Source organism: Lissotriton vulgaris, chromosome 5, assembly GCF_964263255.1.
Source record: "Lissotriton vulgaris chromosome 5, aLisVul1.2, whole genome shotgun sequence".
NCBI classification, from domain to species: Eukaryota; Metazoa; Chordata; class Amphibia; order Caudata; family Salamandridae; genus Lissotriton; species Lissotriton vulgaris.
In genome coordinates, this window is record NC_141693.1 from 887,830,904 (window position 1) to 887,851,867 (window position 20,964).

At 46.9% G+C, this 20,964-nt stretch overlaps 1 protein-coding gene across 7 annotated transcripts in view; it reads right to left on the bottom strand.

The window, feature by feature from the left end:
* Window positions 1-20,964, bottom strand: part of PLCE1 (phospholipase C epsilon 1) — a 1,649,974-nt gene that overhangs the window by 50,738 nt on the left and 1,578,272 nt on the right. For 4 of the 7 annotated variants that reach the window (XM_086922471.1, XM_086922469.1, XM_086922470.1 and 1 more), the window contains 2 exons: window positions 17,290-17,508; window positions 868-991 (listed from right to left, as the gene is read on the bottom strand). In XM_086922471.1, the coding sequence (XP_086778597.1) occupies window positions 868-991; window positions 17,290-17,508 (343 nt within the window). Of the gene's footprint in view, window positions 1-781; window positions 992-17,289; window positions 17,509-20,964 lie in introns of all 7 variants that reach the window. The other 3 variants (XM_086922473.1, XM_086922472.1, XM_086922474.1) reach the window with 1 other exon arrangement.

Consider the following 20,964-nt stretch of genomic DNA (forward strand, 5'->3'; position numbering starts at 1 on the left):
AAAAAGCAGGTTCCGGAAGGACTGAGCCAAGGCTGATACCACTACTCCGGCACTCAAAGTGTCAGTTCTTGCCACCTTTGTGGCATCAATTGGGCATCAGTTCACATGTTCACAAAGCACTACTGCCTTGACAGCCAGGTCAGACGGGAAGGGTATTTCACCCATTCAGTCCTGCAAGACTTTTGGGTCAGAGCCTCCTTCACAGATGCTCCAGCTTTCTGAGGTACTGCTTTGGTATCTATTCTGAAGGTGGGGAATCTGCTGTTCGAAGTATCCCACCCAAAAAAGTTACTTACCTTCAGTGACACTCTTTCTGGCAGAAATTCTATTTAACTGCAGATTCTTCACTGCCCTGTCACCTCCTCGTTCTGTGGAATGGTCTCTTTTTACTGCCTAAAGAATTCCCAAATTAGAGATTTGCACACCAGTCCCTCCATTTGTGTTGTACTCTGCGTCCAAGAGTGTGGAAAGTATAATGCAAGAAACTGAGGCTGGAGTGCAGGGATGTCACTTATATGCAGCTTGACTCTGTCACTTCGGGAGAGGAAATAGGTCAATGTGGAGCCACGCAACGCCACCTAGCAGCACAAAGGAGCACTGCTGAGAAAACGTTCGTACCAGTCTGGTGCCTGGGGGATATTATAAAGGTGAGGAATCTATGGATAGGACGGTAGAGCAGCCACCAGAAAGATAGTTACAAAGTAACTAGTTCTGCTCATCATGATGGCATTAACAATCAATAGTTGTGGATTCTGGATCATGAACAATCAACATGCCATACCTGAATGGAGGATTCTTCAAGCAATGACAGATGCTATTCACTGGTGTCACTGACGAACATACTGCATGCAGGTTTTTCATCCTTACTGTGTGCATTATCGGGTGAGGTTATCTGAGGTGGAGATGTAATGCTTCGACACTGTTTACTTGACTTGGTTAGCTTCTTAAGTTCACTGGCAAGTGAAAGACCTTTTCGTTTATCATCACGTGTCTGCAAAAAAATACAAGGTACAATGACATACACAATAACAGTTCAATGCCTGTAGTACTGTAACTGTGCAAGCCGTGATCTAAGAGGTAGTCTTTTTCCAGTTGATAACAAAGAGATTTAGGAGCAACATAACATTTTGATTTAAATAAATGAAGGTACAGAATTCAAAGTGTCCCTGGCAGTTAGTGCGTCAATGTCATCCAAAACACCTGGTCTGAGGCTGACTGCGCTATCTTAGTAGTGGAGTTTGTAAATTCATTATTGTTGGTTAGCAATACTACTGCCCCATGTTTTCTCTTTTTTCATCTCTCTCTCTCTCTCTCTCTCTCTCTCTCTCTCTCTCTCTCTCTCTCTCTCATAATAACTGTTAAGCAGAGACTTTGTGATTTAATCAGAAGGAACCAAGGGGCATATTACCAAGCCTGGCGAAATGACATTATCGCCGCTTTAGCGGCGGTTTTCGGCCGCTAAGCGACATTAATATCATTGCCCTATTAGCAAGCGGTCGCTAACTGATGTTAGCGACAGCTTTGAGGCAATAGTGAGCGGTTTGGTGCCCGCTTTGCATGTTAGAGATATTTATCGCTAATGACATGCAAAGTGGGCGTACCCAACCTGTTAGCGACTGAAAGCAGTCGTTAACGTCGCTATCGCCTATTAGCAAGGCAGGCGTAGCGATGGAAATATTCGCGCTAAGCATGAATATCTTCAAAAACTAACGCCTGCTCAGACCAGTTCTTAGCCATTATATCCAATGGGAGGTGGATATAATGGCTAAGACCCTGTTAGCGATAATGCGTGAATATCGCTGTATTCTCAGCGATATTCACGGATTTCACCGCTATTGCCGGTAATTTTATCGCTTTTGAGATAAACGTTGCTAATAGCACGTAATCTCAGCGATAAAATCCGGCGATGATTGGCGATAGAAAAATTGTCGCTAAGCCTATTTAGCAATAATTTTCGCTACTTGTTGGTAATATGCCCCCAAGTTACTTATTGATAGCTAACTTGTCTAAAACACAGAACCTATTGTATGCTGACAAAATCGATTTCCAAATGACCACATACGCAACTAGGAAAACAGATGAATTGTAGAAACCTACACATTATTTACAAAAATCTGTACTACCGGGGAAAGAAGAGTCTGTTGCCAATAATTAATCACTTTAGTGACATGGCAGAGCACCTGGGGCTTTTTTTTATCGATTTCTAAGGAAGGAGGAAGGGGAATGGAGGAGAATCCCTCTCCGGAGTAAAGCATGGTGGCAGGACACCAGGTGTCTTTCTATGCATTTAGTGGGGAGGGCGTGGGCGTGGATTAGAAGAGGGTAGCAGGAGGCCAGCTGTTTTTGAAGATGGACTTAGTTTCTTTTGATTCCACATAAATACTCTTCATGCAAACCTGTGCTATTGGTTAACCTATGAACCTGTTAAAATTTAAGGTGAGAATCAGGGCATTCAAAATGCAGAAGTGTATATAGGAACAAATACATTGTGTATACTACCAACTGTAATTCATTTGAAACTGCAGAATTGTAGTGTGAGGCGCTATAAAAAAATAAGTTATTACACAGGAATATTTTCACCTCGAAGTTCTGCATAACATAGTAGATGATTTCACTGGCTACTTCTCTCCTGACATGAAATGATAACTCAGAACCCTAGTGGAAAGAAAAGCACTGTTGATAGTTGTTTATGGGTTTGGTTGGGGGTGCACGTAGTAAAAAGAGTCCAAAGAGAATGATGTTTATATGCAAAAAGTGTCTTCTTTATTTAAGTTTTCTTATAAAAAAACAGCTCCACATTTATCAACATACATCAGCCAACGCGTTTCTCTCCCTCAAGGGGAGCTTCCTCAGGGCAATTAGATTATAGTGTTCTTTCAAGATGAGAGTATATTGGAATGTAGACAAACGGTTTGTCCTGAGCCCGGGATGAAAATGATGTCAGTCAGCTGTGGTTTTAGCTTAGTAATTTAGTTGGGCATCAGACCGTGCAGAGATGTATATTAGATCTCAAACAGCAAGATATGGTGTTCTCTTATTATGAGTCCTTCATCTGTGGAATGCTGGCGGCATAAAGTAATCAGGAAGGCCAGTATTTGTTTCGAAAGATAAAACGAGATGCCGCCTCGTATTTCTTCCTTGTAAATGTATTGGCATTTATATAGCGCACTACTTACCCGTAGGGTCCCAAGGCGCTTCGACCGCTGCGAAACCCTTCCTGGCTTCCCTGAGAGATGGTCCCTTAATGGGTATCTCCAGGGTGAGACCAGGCATCCCCGGCGGTCTGGTGGGGCCGTTAGTGAAGATGAGGCAAGCTAATGCCCAGAGTTGCCGAGTGTGATCGCTGATCAGAGTGGGCACCGAGGCGAGAGAATTATCGAGTCCGCTGACCCTGGTCCAGAAACCTGCCGCGCCGGGAATCGAACCCTGGTCCCGGGCCGTCCTCTGCTCTCGGGTCTGCCGCCTCTGACCAGTGAGCCACACTACTTCCTTAACATCAGTGTGTTGTCTTGGCCCGGTCCTGTATATAAGAACAGAGTTTCCAGTTTTGAAGTCGTCCGAGAAGCAGGTAGCGTGTAGATCACTGTTGATAGTAACCGGACTACAGTTCTAAAAATCATATTTGAATAACATGAACTCTTCAGCTCAACTTCAAGACCTTACAGTTATAGTCTCCTGTACGTGCTTCACCAACAGCCCCACCGTGGAGGGGTGAGAGAGGTTACAGTTTACCACCATTTCCCTGGCCCTATATTTAATCAACCAATCAGTTGAACTATGAATTGTTTTTTTGCTTTTAGAAAACTGATCAAACTACTAATATCCTTTGCTTATCTTTACTAAATGCCTCTCTTGCGGAAGGAAAAGAGGACAAAGGCAGGTCGCTGAGCATATAAATGGTTATTGTTAAAATGATCACAATTAGCAGTTGGCATTCAGGTGCTCGAGGGATGGGATCTGTTGGGCCACTATTAGGTTAAGGTATAATTGGTGTCTAAGACGGCACTCTTTTTACATTTGTTTAGTCTGGCTACCTATGCTACTACTTTCAAAATTGAAAAAAGACACCCCTGAAAGGGGAATTACATGTCAGTAATGTCCTTTGTCATTGTTGCATCATCTCAGGCATAAACTCAGCCATTTAGGTGGGCTCTAGGGAATTCAATTCACTTTCCTCACACTAGTGATTCTTACTCCTGGTCATACAACCCCAATTATTGTTATGTTATTGGGGACAAGAGAGTATGGAAGGGGACCAGCAAAAAGAAAAAACATTTGAAAGTACTTGTGTGACCATGCCCACATTCAGGCGACACATTCATACAAACCAAATCAACTTTCCCTCCAACATTATTTTCTCTTCATCTATCAAATTTGATCACCCCCTTCCGACAGCAAACAAACATTGGCATAGCCAATAGGTCTCGCTTTTGGGACCTTATAAGTATTTTGTTTTGCAGCACAATATCCTTGGTGCAACAATATCAGCTGTTGCATGGCTAAACCTTGTGCCTTATAAGTGTTTAGCCTTTCACCAGTTGATTTTATTGCACCAACAATATAGTGCTGCTTAACTAAATACTTATAAGGTCCCAAAAGTGAGACCAATTTGCAATGCCAATGCTTGTTCTGCTTGAGTCTATAATTTATTGGTCTGGGAACAAGAATATTTGATGTAGAATTCAGCCTGTAACTTCCAGTGTAGCAAAAGACATGGTCACAGTGACTTGCTGGATGTTTAGATAAGGAGCCAACATTACATAGTAGCTATCAGTCCCTTTTAAGTCAATAGCCGAAACGCTATAAGGTAAAACAAATTATAACGTTTGCTGCTGTTTCAGGTGTCTCCCCTTTCATGCAAAAGAGCAAGGCATGTTGGCATGATTTAATGCCATGCGAGTTAAAAAATCTCTTCAGTTATTTTTTTCGTTCAATTAATAAAATCGAACAGACCGTTAAAATATGTGTCAAACTTTCTTCTTGCAGTTGGCATAGTCTGCACCTTGTATTCTGTGGTTTTGGCTGCCATTTCGAAATATATTCTAGTGTTTGACCTAACCAAATAGATAGATGGAAAACGAGCTAGAGAGCTAGGTAAGGTTGAAGTGAGCGAGTGAGAGAGAGAGCCAGAGATTGGGAAACGGTAATGTCGAGAAAGGGAAAAGGGTGCGGCCTAGAAGCTATGTGTAGAGAAAGAGAGGTGAGTTAGAGGCAGACAGGTAAAATAGTGATGGATGTGTAGGGTGTTATAAGGTAAAAACACCAGTGAGGGAGAGAACTACAGTTACAGGTAAGTAACTTGTTTTCTTACTCCAGTATTGGAGCTTTCATAGATTCACATGCCTGAATCAGAATAGCGAGCAGCAGCATAAAGCAATTTTTTTTAATATAGTTAATTAATACAGCATCATTCTGTACATAGTTATTTTAGAATTCTGCTTATAAATATTGCAATCACTGTAACTAAACATAACAATAGAAAAAATGTGCATTGTAATAAAGACAAAAGGATGGACAGATGCAAAGAGGGCTCATCGTTACTGGATAATGTTCATCAGCACCGCTTCGAAGCAGTAGTGCCTGGTGAAGGTGTGCGCAGAACTCCAGGTCGCTGCCCTGCAGATATCCTGGATCGGCACTCCTGCAAATAACACAGTGGAGGTGGACACTGCTCTCGTTGAATGAGCACGAACTTGTGCGTTCAGAGGTTTCCCAGCAGCTTGGTGACAATATACTATAGCACTGGAAATCCACCTGGCAATCCCACGTTTCGATAAAGGGAAGCCCTTCCTGGGTGCGCTGAAAGCGACAAAAAGCTATGAAAACTTGCAAAAGTGTTTAGCTTCTTGCAAATAGAATTTGAGACATCACTGGACGTCCATCGAATGTAGAATTCTTTCCGCTGCTGTTGTTGGTTGTGGAAAGAAACGTTTTAAAATGTTTTAAAACTAATGGCTCATTCAATGAAAGTCAGTTGGTACTTTTGGGATAAATTTCGGATTAGTTCTGAATCATCCTCTCCTCTTTAAATTGCAGGAAAGGGTCTTGAATTGTGAGAGCCTGCAATTCCCCCACTCTTCTGGTCGAAGTTAGAGCGATGAGAAGAGCCACCTTCCACGATAGGAATTTGAGATCTGCCCTGTGTATAGGTTCAAAGGGCTGTTTCATTCATTGTGAAAGGACTATGTTCAAACGCCAAAGAGGTGGAGGCGGCTTTATTAGAGGAAAAACTCTGAATAATCCCTTCATGAATTGTTTAACAATTCTTGCCGACCATAAGGATGGTCCCGAAGCAGTCCTTCTGTAGAGTGATATTGCAGCTAAATGTAACTTTACAGATGTGTGAGCCAAACCAGACTTAGCTAAAAGCAGGATGTTTGGAATAATCTCATGAGGTGCTGAATGCAAAGGATGAACCTTACTTCTTTGGCACCAGAGACAAAATCTCTTCCACTTCATTCTGTAGGTTTTGTTCGTACTATCCGCCCTGGCCTTGGAGAGGATATCTTTACATTCTTTAGAGATGTTTAGATGCTGAAATTCACAGTGCTCAGGAGATAGGCCGCTAAGCGCAAGGATCTCGGGTCTGGATGGAGCACTTGCCCCTGGGACATCGCCAGAAGCGATGGTATTGTTTGGAGGCGAATCGGATGGACCTCCGAAAGCAGCAGAAGCTCTGTGAACCAGTGTTGTCTGGGTCACCATGGGGCTATTAGGATTAGTGTGCACGATTCTTTCTTGATCTTCACAAGCACTCGCGGCAACAGGGGAATTGGAGGAAAGGCGTAGGCAAAGACGCCTGACCATGCCATCGAAAACGCATTACCCCAAGATCCCCGTTGGGGAAGCCAGCTTGCGAAGAACCGGCAATTCCTGTCCTCCGCTTTTGCGAAAAGGTCTACTGTCGGTTCTCCCCATCTTTGAAAAATGTTGTTCAGGACTCCTTGATCCAACTTCCACTCGTGGTAGGACAATTTGAGCCTGCTGAGAGTATCAGCCTTGATGTTTTGATCCCCTGGGAGAAGTTCTGCTGTTATGGATATCCTGTGCCGTAGCGCCCATTCCCATATGTCCTGGGCTTCCTGATAGAGGGTGAGCAATCGTGTTCCCCCCTGTTTGTTTAAGTAGTGCTTTGCAGTTGTGTTGTCCGTTCTTATCAACACAGATGATCCTCTTAACCTTGGCAGGAAAGCTAGCAATGCGAAGCGGACCGCTCTGAGTTCTAGTAAGTTTATGTGCAGTTGCTGTTCGTGCAACTTCCAGCGACTGCTGAATTGAAGGAATGCTCCCCATCCTTCCAGGGACGCAGCTGTTGTCACTATCAATGGAGCTGGAATTGTGAGGAATGAAAGACCCTGTGAGACATTTCGTTTTCTGGTCCACCATGTTGCTGCCTGAACCATGGCTGGTGTAACTTGGACGATTCAGAAAAGGGGGTGGTGATGGACAGAGTATCTGAATTAAGCAGAATACTCCTACCCAGTCAACAGATCAGGGCTTGATCCATCACCGTTTTTTAGCTCACTGCACCATCCCAGCTCAGAACCTGGCTACATGCAAATTAGTCTGTCCCTGGCCCAGTGCATCATGGGAACAGGGCAGACCAAACTACCAAGCCAATTCTTTTACTGGAAAGGAAACAAGCTTCCGGGGACTGGTTTCTGGCATTACCGCCGTCTTCGGCCCGGCTTGCTTGAATCCTGATGGTGCAGTGAGCAAGGGACTCATGTCTGAGCATACTCTTCCACGCTTATGGTGGACAAAACGATTCAGAAAAGGGGGTGGTGATGGACAGAGTATCTGACTTAAGCAGAACACTCCTACCCAGTCAACAGATCAGGGCTTGATCCATCACCGTTTTTTAGCTCACTGCACCATCCCAGCTCAGAACCTGGCTACATGCAAATTAGTCTGTCCCTGGCCCAGTGCATCATGGGAACAGGGCAGACCAAACTACCAAGCCAATTCTTTTACTGGAAAGGAAACAAGCTTCCGGGGACTGGTTTCTGGCATTACCGCCGTCTTCGGCCCCGCTTGCTTGAATCCTGATGGTGCAGTGAGCAAGGGACTCATGTCTGAGCATACTCTTCCACGCTTATGGTGGACAAAACGATTCAGAAAAGGGGGTGGTGATGGACAGAGTATCTGACTTAAGCAGAACACTCCTACCCAGTCAACAGATCAGGGCTTGATCCATCACCGTTTTTTAGCTCACTGCACCATCCCAGCTCAGAACCTGGCTACATGCAAATTAGTCTGTCCCTGGCCCAGTGCATCATGGGAACAGGGCAGACCAAACTACCAAGCCAATTCTTTTACTGGAAAGGAAACAAGCTTCCGTGGACCGGTTTCTGGCATTACAGCCGTCTTCGGCCCGGCTTGCTTGAATCCTGATGGTGCAGTGAGCAAGGGACTCATGTCTGAGCATACCCTTCCACGCTTATGGTGGACAAAACGATTCAGAAAAGGGGGTGGTGATGGACAGAGTATCTGAATTAAGCAGAACACTCCTACCCAATCAACAGATCAGGGCTTGATCCATCACCGTTTTTTAGCTCACTGCACCATCTCAGCTCAGAACCTGGCTACATGCAAATTAGTCTGTCCCTGGCCCAGTGCATCATGGGAACAGGGCAGACCAAACTACCAAGCCAATTCTTTTACTGGAAAGGAAACAAGCTTCCGGGGACCGGTTTCTGGCATTACCGCCGTCTTCGGCCCGGCTTGCTTGAATCCTGATGGTGCAGTGAGCAAGGGACTCATGTCTGAGCATACCCTTCCACGCTTATGGTGGACAAAACGATTCAGAAAAGGGGGTGGTGATGGACAGAGTATCTGACTTAAGCAGAACACTCCTACCCAGTCAACAGATCAGGGCTTGATCCATCACCGTTTTTTAAGCACACTGCACCATCCCAGCTCAGAACCTGGCTACATGCAAATTAGTCTGTCCCTGGCCCAGTGCATCATGGGAACAGGGCAGACCAAACTACCGAGCCAATTCTTTTACTGGAAAGGAAACAAGCTTCCGGGGACCGGTTTCTGGCATTACAGCCGTCTTCGGCCAGGCTTCCTTGAATCCTGATGGTGCAGTGAGCAAGGGACTCATGTCTGAGCATACCCTTCCACGCTTATGGTGGACAAAACGATTCAGAAAAGGGGGTGGTGATTGACAGAGTATCTGAATTAAGCAGAACACTCCTACCCAGTCAACAGATCAGGGCTTGATCCATCACCGTTTTTTAGCTCACTGCACCATCCCAGCTCAGAACCTGGCTACATGCAAATTAGTCTGTCCCTGGCCCAGTGCATCATGGGAACAGGGCATACCAAACTACCAAGCCAATTCTTTTACTGGAAAGGAAACAAGCTTCCGGGGACCGGTTTCTGGCATTACCGCCGTCTTCGGCCCGGCTTGCTTGAATCCTGATGGTGCAGTGAGCAAGGGACTCATGTCTGAGCATACCCTTCCACGCTTATGGTGGACAAAACGATTCAGAAAAGGGGGTGGTAATGGACAGAGTATCTGAATTAAGCAGAACACTCCTACCCAGTCAACAGATCAGGGCTTGATCCATCACCGTTTTTTAGCTCACTGCACCATCCCAGCTCAGAACCTGGCTACATGCAAATTAGTTTGTCCCTGGCCCAGTGCATCATGGGAACAGGGCAGACCAAACTACCAAGCCAATTCTTTTACTGGAAAGGAAACAAGCTTCCGGGGTAACTTGGACAACATCCTCGAAAGCACCCTCCGCTTTACGCCATTGCAGATCTAGTTGCTCCTGCAACGGACGCATTCTTAACCTGCAGTGAGGTACAAGGGGAATGCAAGATGACATTGCTCCCAGTAATGACTTGTACTTGCGTACTGAAAGACACTTTCTTTTTATAAAATTTTGGAAGACAGAAATAATTTTCAGCTGCCTTTCTTGGGAGGGGAACGCCTTGTTTCTGTCTGTATTCAGTATTGCCCCCAAAAAAGTGATGCTTTTCGTTGGCTGAAGGGATGACTTCTCTTTGTGTAGAGTCAGACCTAGACTGGCAAACAACTGCACGCAAGCGTCTGTTGATGCTCGGGCTAACGCTGCTGATGGTGCCTAGACTAGCCAGTCGTTGAGGTAGGGAAATACTTGGTGTTTGTAGCGGGGTGCTCAGTAAAGGGCAACAACTGTGTTTTTGTACGGACAGGCTTTATTTGATGGAACAGGATATCGGTACAGGTTTTGCTGTGATGGGGTCGCCTCGGGGATCGGCTTCTCTCTGGTGGCTGTTTCCTGCGGGTAGCCTCTGTCTTCTTCCGGATCGGGCTCTGTCGCGTTTCCACTTGATCGGTCTCCGTCTTTGAGCCTTAATCCGCCTCGGGGAAAGAGACAAGAAAGAGCGTCTCAGTCTTTGGCAATTATACACTAGTGAGGGGAAAAGGAGTGTGGGACCCCAGGTGCTTCCAAACAAGCGGTCGGTGAACGGGGAAGGGAAGGAGTGCTGGAAGGGGTCCCGGGGAAAACGGAAGGGATAGGGAATTTAAACTAGACTCGGTTCCCTCTCCTCTTCACCCAACCCGAGTTACGTTCACGTACCTCTGTGAGCCACACGCCTCCAGGTCGCGTGCGGCTGGGCAGCTCGTGATGCCGTTGGCCTCCTGGCTCCCGCACCGTCAACGGGTCTCGTACCTCCTCCTCCACTCCCACAGATGGTATTCCGGGTCCTTCCTTTTCCTCTGCGTCGTCTCTCTGTTCTCTCCACCACTCTCCTCTCCGCGTCCTCCACTCCAACCTGCACGCCGGTGAACAAGCACACCCGGCTCTTCTGCACTTCTGTATTTACTGCCTGTCGAGGCTCCTCCTCCTCCTGGGGTGTTTGCCAGTTAAAGGGCCAGTCCACGCTGTCCTCTTCGTCACAGCTATACCATTCGGCTAGTCCTGTCGTGACCTGAGGCGGGGATGGCTGAAAAGATAGAAGGGGGGGGGGGGGGGGGTCACACGATGAAAACCCTCTAGGGTAGGTCCTCGCCTTCGAGACGCTAGCTGGAAGGCCAGCCCCGTCACAGTGTTTCTGTCTTCTTAGAACCGCACGCACTGGAGCCAGGCATTTTGTAAAAATTCTTGGGGCTGATTTCAGGCCGAAGGGCAGTACTTTTTTATTGGTAATGTTCTCCGGCTACCATGAACCGAAGGTACTGCCTGTGTGAAGGATGGATGGGGATATGAAAGTACGCATCCTGTAGGTCTAGTGTGGTCATATGGTCTCCTGGGTTCAACAGTAGAAGGATGTCTTGCAGAGAAACCATCCTGAAAGATTACTTTTTGAGAAAGGTGTTTAGGAATCTGAGGTCCAGAATCGGCCGCCATTGAAGGATGTTTTTCTTGACGAGAAAAAAGCGGGAGCAAAACCCCTTCCCCTCTGGGAGTTCGGTACTGGTTCTATTGCTCCCTTTCGGAGCATTGCACGAATCTCCTCTCGCATTTGCTGTAAATGCTTGCATTTCTGATGTATCGGCGGTGTACGAGGGGGTTTCTGTAGAAATTCTAGAGTGTGGCAGAATTTAGTAATATTGAGGACCCATTGGTCTGTAGTTATCTGTTGCCAATTTTGAAAATAATGAGCAATCTTTCCATCCAGGGGAACATGTGATCTCAGAGGAATCTGTGTAGCCAGAATTAGAAGGTTGTCATTGTAGTCGGGTGTTGTCTTTCCCCTGACAACCTCCTTTACCTCTCGGAGTCGATTTTGTGTAGCCTCCTGACTGGCGCTGTGTATACTGCTGACGGTAGGGCTGGGATGAGGTGGAGTAAGAGGAATAACTACCCTGTTGGAATCCTCCCCTGTAAGATCATTGACCTCTACCTTTAGAGCCTTGAAAAGGAGCTTTCCTGTATTGAAGAGTTCCCAATGACTTAGCCATATCCGTATCTTTTTTGATACTCTGCAGTGCATCATCTGTATGCTTGCCAAATAGATTTTCACCGTTGAAAGGAAGGTCCAAGATTTTATTCTAGGCTTCCGGTCTAAATGCTGTTGCCCTCAACCATCCTTGCCTGCGTAGTACCGCAGCTCCCCCCAGAGATCTGAATGCCGTGGTCGCTATGTCCATAGCGCAATCTATGACTTTGGCCGAAGTCCTCTCCCCTTCTTGCTGAATTTTTCTGGCTTCTTGTCTCTCCTTCTCTGGTAAATGGTCCACGTAATGCGAAAGGTCGCACCACATTTACCTATCGTACCTCCCTAGAATGGCCTGGGCATTCGCAGCTCTCACTAACAGGGCCGACATAGAGGAAAAGCTCTTTCCCGCATTGTCCAGCCTTCTATTCTATTCTATTCTATAGTTTTGGTAGAGCGCGACAGCTGCCCCAGCAATGAGGCGTCCCGGCGCTAGAAACCCAGATCCTGGACTGAGGGAGGGGTCAGGACAAGGGAGGGTTACAGGCAAGGGAATAGAAACGTTTACACAGCTTTCCGGAATGCTGGTAGGCTGTCTATTGAACGGATATGTTGTGGCAGGTCGTTCCACATCTTGGCTCCGAGGAACCTAAAGGAGCGGCCGCCCATGCGGCTGAGTTTTATGCGAGGAACGCATAAAAGATTTTGGTTGGAGGATCTTAGGTTCCGTGCCGGGTGGTAGGGAGTGAGAAGGGGTCGAAGCAGAGGGGGGGTGTCGAGTTTGAGAATTTTGAAGGTCATAATGAGGGTCTTGAATTTGATTCTAGAATCAACGGGTAGCCAGTGTAATTTTTTGATGGTCGCTCTGGCTGAGCATCTGCGGGGGAGGCCGACCAGGGTTCTAGCCGCAGAGTTCTGCACACGTTGGAGTCGTGCTATCTCACATTTATTGGCACCAAGAAGGAGCACATTGGCGTAGTCTAGACGCGAGAGGATGGTGGCTTGGATAATTAGTTGGCGGGTTTTGGCGTCGAAAAAGCCTAGTATGTGGCTGAGGCTTCTCAGCAGGCCAATGCAGGTGCCGGCAACTTTCTTGGTGTGGGCCCGAAAGTTGAGTGAGTCATCCATCCAAACACCCAGGTTTTTCACTAGGGTTTTGGGGGGGGGGGATGGTGCCCAGGGAAGACGGCCACCAGTGTTCATTCCAGAGGCTGGTGTTTTTGCCCAGGAGAAGTACCTCTGTCTTTCCGCCGTTAAGTTGTAGACAGTTCATTGTCATCCATCGGGCAACCGCAGAGAGTCCGTTTTTGAAATTAGAGGATAAGTTGGAAGGACCTTCTGAGAGAGCGATGGCCAGCTGTGTATCATCGACGTATGAAACTAATGTCAATCCCCACTCTTTGGCCACTGCCGCCAAAGGCTGGACGTAGAGATTAAAAAGGGATGGCTCAGCGCAGAGCCCTGCGGAACTCCCTGTGCAATGGGGTGGGGTTTGGATAGGAAGGGGGGGGCAGAAACTCGAAAAGACCTGTTTTCGAGGAAAGATCTGAACCAGTCCAAGGCATGACCAGCTACTCCGAAGGTCTCCAAACGGTTGAGAAGGATGACATGGGATACCGTGTCAAAGGCCGCGCTAAGATCCAGAAGGATTAGCGCAGCACTTTGACCGGCATCTAAGATCGCTCGGAGGTGCTCTGTGGTGGCTAAGAGAGCAGACTCCGTGCTATGGCCTGGTCTAAACCCGTTTTGTGATGGGTCAAGGATGTTGTTTTTGACCATGTGCTGGGATAGAGTGCTGTTGACATGCGCTTCAGCGAGTTTAGACAGCCATGGGAGCAGGGAGATAGGACGAAAGTTCTCCGGTTTAGATGGGTCTAGGGTGGGTTTCTTGATGATAGGCGAAACCCACGCTTGCTTCCAGGCTGATGGTACACACGCTGAAGTGAAAGAGAGGTTCTGGATGGCGGTAAGTGCTGGTAGGAAGAAGTTGAGTGACTCTAAGAATTGAGCCGGGCGCATAGGGTCCGCGGGGGAGCCAGATTTGACCTTTTTGCATAGTCTGAGGAGGATATCATCGGTGATTTCTGGGATGCACGTCATGTTCGAGTAGCTGGGGGAAGAGGAGGGATTGCTGGTAGTGCTAGGGGCGAGCTGAGGGAAGGAGGTGTAAATTTTCCGTACCTTGTCGACGAAGAACCTGGCAAGGTCTTCGCACTGCTGCTCGGAGGAGATAGTAGGGAGGGGGGCTTTACTGCTCTGCAGTTCTTGTACGAGTTTGAAGATTTCTTTAGCAGGGGTGGGACTAGATTCGATCTTGTCGGCGTAGAAGGCAGTCCGTGCCGCACGGATGGCTTTGTGGTACGTTTTCTGCAGAAGTAGATATTTTGATTTATCTTCTTTGTTGTAATCCCTACGCCAGAGGCGTTCTGCCTTTTTGCATTCTTTGCGTAAGTTTTTGAGGGTATCGTTGTACCAGGGATTGGATGGGGAGTTGCGACCTTCAGCCCATTTAGCCGGAATGAGACTGTCTAGTCCGCCCGTGATCCACTCGTGAAACGCGCTGTAGTTGGCGTTGATATCAGAGTTGGTGTCAAGGTGGAAGTCCCCTAAGGTCGTATGCAGGTCGTTATGAGATAGTTTATGCCATGGTCTTTTTAATCGGCGGGTCGAAGCCGTATTGTGTCTGCTTTTATTGACCGGAATGGCCAATTTAATAAGGGAGTGATCCGTCCATCCCATTGGTAAGGGTGACTCTGAGGTAAGTTTCTCTAGGTTTGAGAAAACTGGGTCTAGGATATGACCGGCTAAGTGGGTTGGAGTGGAAATGAAGGAGTTGAGTTGCAGTGCGGAGAAATCTGCAAGGAGCGTTTTGATCGTGGGGTCATTTACCTGATCGAAATGAAGATTAAGATCTCCCAGAATTGTGAAATTAGAGTTTTTGGTTACCCTCTATTACTATTACGGCACCTCTACCCTCCAGAGGTGCCGTAATAGGAGCTGACAGATTTCTTGATTTTTGCTGAGCCGCTTGGGTAATAACTGAGCCCGGCTTAGGATGACCTAAAATGCAAGCTGGAGCATCTGAAGGCGCCTTATATTTTTTGTCTAACCTGGCGAGCACCGGAGTCACTGTAGCTGGTGCTTCCATGACCTTCAGGCATTTTTCCCAAAGATGAATCACAATTGGTAAGGATCGAACTGTCCTACGATAGGGTTCCTTGAAGTAATTCAAGAAACATTCGGCCTTATCCTCTGCGATGGTAAGTGCAAATCTTTTAGTGGCTCTCTCTATTAAATTATGAAACCCACCTATATCCTCCGGTGGAGAATCAACAGGTTTCGGAGAAGAAGGTGATGGAATGAGATAATCGTCCCACTCTCTGCTAGGGGCCGTGATCTCTCCTTCTTGCTCCTCATCTGTGGTTCTTGGGTCTTGACCAGATCTTGGGAGGGATTCCGGTAAGATGTCCCGCCCACGCACTGGTGTACTTGGTACAGAACATGGTTGAGGCATAGACTCTGGAATTTCCCTTGAGGTACAGGATATCTCCTCCTATAATCCTCCAACATGAATTGTAAATCTTTTAACAAGGAAGATGGTACACTAGTCATCTCTTCCTGCTGTTCCTGGCGATATTGTTGCTGAGGACGCTCTTGAACTTCATATTCATCTGAATCCTCCTCTTGGTACTTCACCTGCAACTGAGACGGGCTACTAGCATAACCAAAAGGGCCGCCATCATCTTCGTCCCCTTCTGAATCTTCTTCCTCCAGAAGGTGAGATGGCACTAGAGGGGACACCTTACTTGGAGAGGTAAGTTCTGGCGTAATTGTCCTCTTCCAGGCCATAAACCTATTTTCTGGGAGTTTTTCCCTTGCCGACGAGCCCGTCGACGAGATCGCCGTTGAAGATATCATCGTCGCCGACGCTACTGTAGACGTTACCGTTACTGTCGATGATCCCGCTGTCACTGCCGTCGTCGACGATCCCGTTGACGACGTGGTTGTAGTCGTAGCCGTCGTTGCGGTCGTCGGCGAACTTAGTGTCGATACTGTCGTCTACGGTGGCACTGTCGACGGTGATAAAGCTCTAGAAACAGCTTTTACCTCATGTTTCTTCGACGACAACGTTATTTTCTTCATCGACGACGCAGATTTCTCCACTTTCTCCTCAGAAGGTGTGGAGGATGGCTTCTTGACAAAAATCTTGAACTTGGGGGAAGATTTTGAGGGCTCTGAATGAGTTCTCTTTGTATGTTTAACCCCCGAACCATGACCCTTCTGCTCCTTCTCTTTGCCTGAAGGAGATTTTGAGGGACTGCGCCCTGAAGTCCCTGGGGTGGTCTTTTTAAGGTCTTTCTCAGGTCTTTCCGCTGAGGTATGAACCTGAGGAGATCTGCTCCTTTTCTGAGATCTCCTGGAAGAAGAGGACTCCTCCTCACTGTCACTTGATAAGATCTCCTTCCTAGCTTTCACCTTTTGAAGCCGGAGTAGAAGCCTTCCTTCGCGGTCCCTCAAAGTTTTATTGGAAAAGGTACGACATACCTTGCAATCCTTTGCCTGATGGTCTGGATAAAGGCAGTAGATGCAGTCCATATGAGGGTCGTCTGTATAAAGCCTTTTCTTAGAGCAGGTGGCACAAGCTCTAAATAATCCTCTTTTCTCCTTGTCAGCCATGGTAGAAGAAGGAGAAATAGTCTGAAGAATTCCAAATAATTAAATCTGGAGAAAGAAAAAACACTCTGGTCTAATATCAATTGAATATTCTGAAGAGTTTGAGCAGAGCTCAAAGGAGACTCCCTAGCACAACGAGCGGTAGAAAATCTGAGGAGCAGAAGGATCTCTCAGGGGTGCTAGAGGGTGAGGAGCTCTGATTGGTTCAGGGAAAAGTTTGGTCTCTTTTACATAACAAGGGTTATGGCTTGCAATAGGGAAATGGGCCTAGTCCTCTTTTCAGTTTGCTGTACTACTAAGCATTGCTTTTTTATGTACCGGAGACTCCCGTCTCGACGACGGGGAATGATTCAGGCATGTGCACCTATGAAAGCTCCAATACTGGAGTAACTGAAGTTTCCAAAAGCAGGAGACTTTTTTAATTCACAGTATTGTGATTAAGGAACTAGGAGACTCCACAGATCAGCTGTTTAAAATAAGGATCTGATGATTTTCTTGAGTGTCAAACCTTTAGTCAGGTGTATCCCTGGTTTAGCATCATCCCACTCCAGACTAAGGGTTACAGAAAATACAGTGCAACTATGTAGGAATGTAAGAAGTCTAGAAATGACTAGGGAACATTCCTTGAGAACTCTATATTGCACTCAATGATTCCTCCACATTTCTCAAGGCACACTACACAGGGTAAACAAAGCTTCAAAATGTAATTTAAAAAAGTAGCCACAAAGATATTACCTGAACTTGCTCCTTTAGTCTGAGGATAAATCGACCAGCTCCCTTCCACCTAGTCTGAGCTTGAAAAACACACTCATTATCGGACAGAATCCGCTGAGACATCTTAGGAGTTGAAGATTTCTTATTGGGAGGCTCTTTGGACACCTCTTCCAAAAGGATGTAGTCAGTTGGGTTGGGATTGCTGAGAATGCTGTAGGAATACTTAGCTTTGCTGAGAGCCTGTAACACAATTGCAATTATAATTAAAATTATCTCCAATATTTACTTTTTATAGTGAGTACATGTTCAGTTCTGTGAATAATTAAAAAGGTTCTGGTGCATTTTTGAAAGGATATTTATGAGCACATGGCTGATACTGAACAAACTACATAGGCATCCTGGTTTAACTTTGGATGGAGCTGTACTGTGAGAGAGAGAGGAGAAACAATGTGGATCCTTAAAAAGGAAATGTAATGCAATTTTAGATGAGACATGGAAAAGGAGGACGTGGTGGAAGAAAGGAGTACAGGGTAAAATATCACTTCAAGTTCCAAAGACAGCATATTCAGATAGTGTTCATCAAACAAGTACATCAAGAATCACAATGACATTAAAGAACAAGTTACTTACCTTCTGTGACGCAATATCCGGTAGCGACAATATCTAGCTGCACATTCCTCAGCTTTGAATACCCCAGGAGTCAGGCTGGATATGGATACTTTTGCGTGAGCAGTACCCCTGGCATGCGCCTGGGTGACTCCATTCGGCTCTGCATGACGGTGTTGTTATCTTCTGTTATGACGTTGTGGTCACCCAGGTACGCGGATGTCAGTACTTTTCACTTTTCCATGCCAGAAGCGCAGAGCCATGAAGTGAAGACTTGATTGTGTGTCACAACTAGGGCCCTGACAAAGGGAACAACCCTAGCCCTAACCAATACATCAGCAGAGCGGGGAAGCATGGGTGGGTCTGTAAGGAATCTGTAGCTAGATACTGTCTTTACCAAATAATGCGTTAGTGAAGGTAAGGAACATGTTCATCTGATAGAGACTTCTAGCTGCAGATTCCTTATCTTTGATTCGATACCCAAGCCAAACCATCCTGGAGGCGGGCTGCAGACAAATTGCCTATATTAAGAAGTCCTGCAGGACTGAACGTGCGAAATGCTCGTCCTTCAGACCAGACTGTCCAGGCAGTAGTGTTTGAAAAACATGTGCAAAGATGACCATGTTCCGGGCTGGCAGATTTCCAGTACTGGGACACATTGAGCCAACACTGTGGTGACAGCCTTCCCTCTGGTGGAAGGGGCTGCCTCTTAGCCAGGGCATAGCAGATCTTAATGCAGAGAACGACCCAGCAAGAAATGGTCCATTTCTGCATTGCCTGACCTTTTTTGGCTTCCACGTACCCCAAGAGTTGGTCGTCCACCTGGAACTCTTTTGTGCAGTCAAGGTAGAACGGCAACGCTCTTTTTCGAGGGATGCGGGGAGCAAAAAAGGTGGGCAGAGTGACTGATTGACCAAGATGGAATGTGGTCACTACCTACGGTAAGAATGAAGCCCGGGTGCATAGCACTACTTTACCTGCAGAGTGCATCATGTAGGGAGGCTTGTATGACAATAACTGCAACTCACTCACCCTCTGGGCAGAAGATGTTGCCACTAGAAAGGCCGTCTTGATAGTAAGCAGCCAGAGGGGACAATATGCAACAGCTCGAAAGGAGCACACATCAGAAATGTTAGGACCAAATTAAGGTCCCACTGAGGCATGACAAAAGGCGTAAGTGGAAACAAATGTACAATACCGTTTAAGAATCTATTTACAACAGGACATTTAAACGAAGAGGATTGGTCTTGCAGCTGCAAGAAAGCGGATAGAGTAGATAGATAACCATTGAGCCAATCGAATACAGAGCCCTGATGGGCAAGGGTACAAATAAAGGATAGTAGATAAAGAGGCAGAAAGAGGGTCAATAGACCTTTCTGTAGAATGTTTTACAAATGTTTGCCAACAACAGGCGTATACTGTCTCAGTGGAGGCCTGCCTGGCCGCCTAGATAACCTCACATACTTCAGGAGGAAAGCTATCAACTGCCACCGCGCAATCTCCACGCATGGAGGCAGAAAGTTGCCAGATTCAGGTGAGGACCCTCTCCTGCTGCTGAGACAGAAGATCCTACTGAAGGGTCAGCCTGATTGTAGGATTGCTGCTCATTTTCAGAAGCTCTGGATACCAGACACTCCTTGCCCAGTCAGGAGCCATAAGAATGACTTGTGCTCGGTCATTCTTGATCTTCTTGAGAACACTGGGCGGAAAGGTGTACTGAGCTCTACTCGCAACGAAAAGTGGCTCCAAGCAATAGCAATCTTGGAAACTCCAGCGTGCAAAACTGCTGACATTGTGCGTTCTCTTCGGAGGTGAACAGATCTGACCAAGGCTCTTCCCACTCCTGACAGAGACCTTGCGCCACCTCCGACTGGAGACGCCATTCGTGATCTGCTAGGCATCAACAGCTGAGTTCCTCCACCCTGGCATTAAGAGAACCTACCAGGTGATGAACCACCAGGGTTATGACCTGCTGTTCCATCCATGTCCAGAGATGTAGGCTCTCTTGAGAAAGGCTTCAGGACACCACCACTCCCTGTTTGTTGCAGTACCACATGGCGGTGGTTTTGTCCATGAACACCTGCACTAACTTCCCCTTGACAGAGGGAAGAAATGCTTTCAATACCAACCTGATCGTTTGAAGCTCCAACAAATTGATGTGGAGTCGACTCAGCCTGACGCTAGGGGAATTCAAAGGTAAAGAATCTGTAGCTAGAAGTCTCTATCAAATATCCCACTATCTTCCACATATTCAAAAAGTGGAAATCAACTGCTGACGCTTCCGTCACTACTGCCCGATCTGGTTGGGGAAGGGAGAGAGGTCTGCCGCTGACCCAATCACCATTCATTAACAACTACTGCAGATCTTTTGCAGTGCCCTTCAAGATGTAGACCATGTTGGAGAGGCTTCCCTGAAGTTGCGGCCACTAAAGCATCAGGTCCCGCTGCAGGCCCCACATATGCTAACGGGTATGTGTCACAGGCAGTATGTAGGAGATCATGAGTCCCATTAGCCTCACAGTCAGAGTCACGAAACCCAGCACAGAGGCTGAAACATCAGTATCATAGCCTGAATATCCTGGACTTGCTGTTCAGAAGGATAAATCCGAAACTGTACTGTGTCCAGAAAAGCTCAGATGGCAGGGAGTGTCTGTGAAGGGGTCGGTGTGAATTAGATATGTTGATAGTGAACCCCAGTGAGTGCAGGAGGTCGGCCATAGACTGGAGGTAGGAGACAACAGCCTGGGCTGAGCCCGCCCTTATCAGCCAGTCATTGAGATAGGGGAAGACTGGCACCCTTAATGTGCACAGATGAGCTGCAACCACGGCCATCCCTTTAGTGAACACCCGAGGGGTGCTTGTAAGGTCACAGGTAAGCAATGCAAATTGAAAATGCTTGCGGCCTACCTTGAACCGTAGGTAATGTCTGTGGGTAGGCAGGATGGGAATTCAAAAATAAGCGTCCTGCAAGTCCAACGTAACCATCCAGTCTCCCGGGCGGACAAGACCAGCACAAGCATGAGCATTTTGAACTTCTCCTTCTTCGGATGCTGGCACCCTCTCTACGGCTCCCTTGACCAAGGGAGCTGC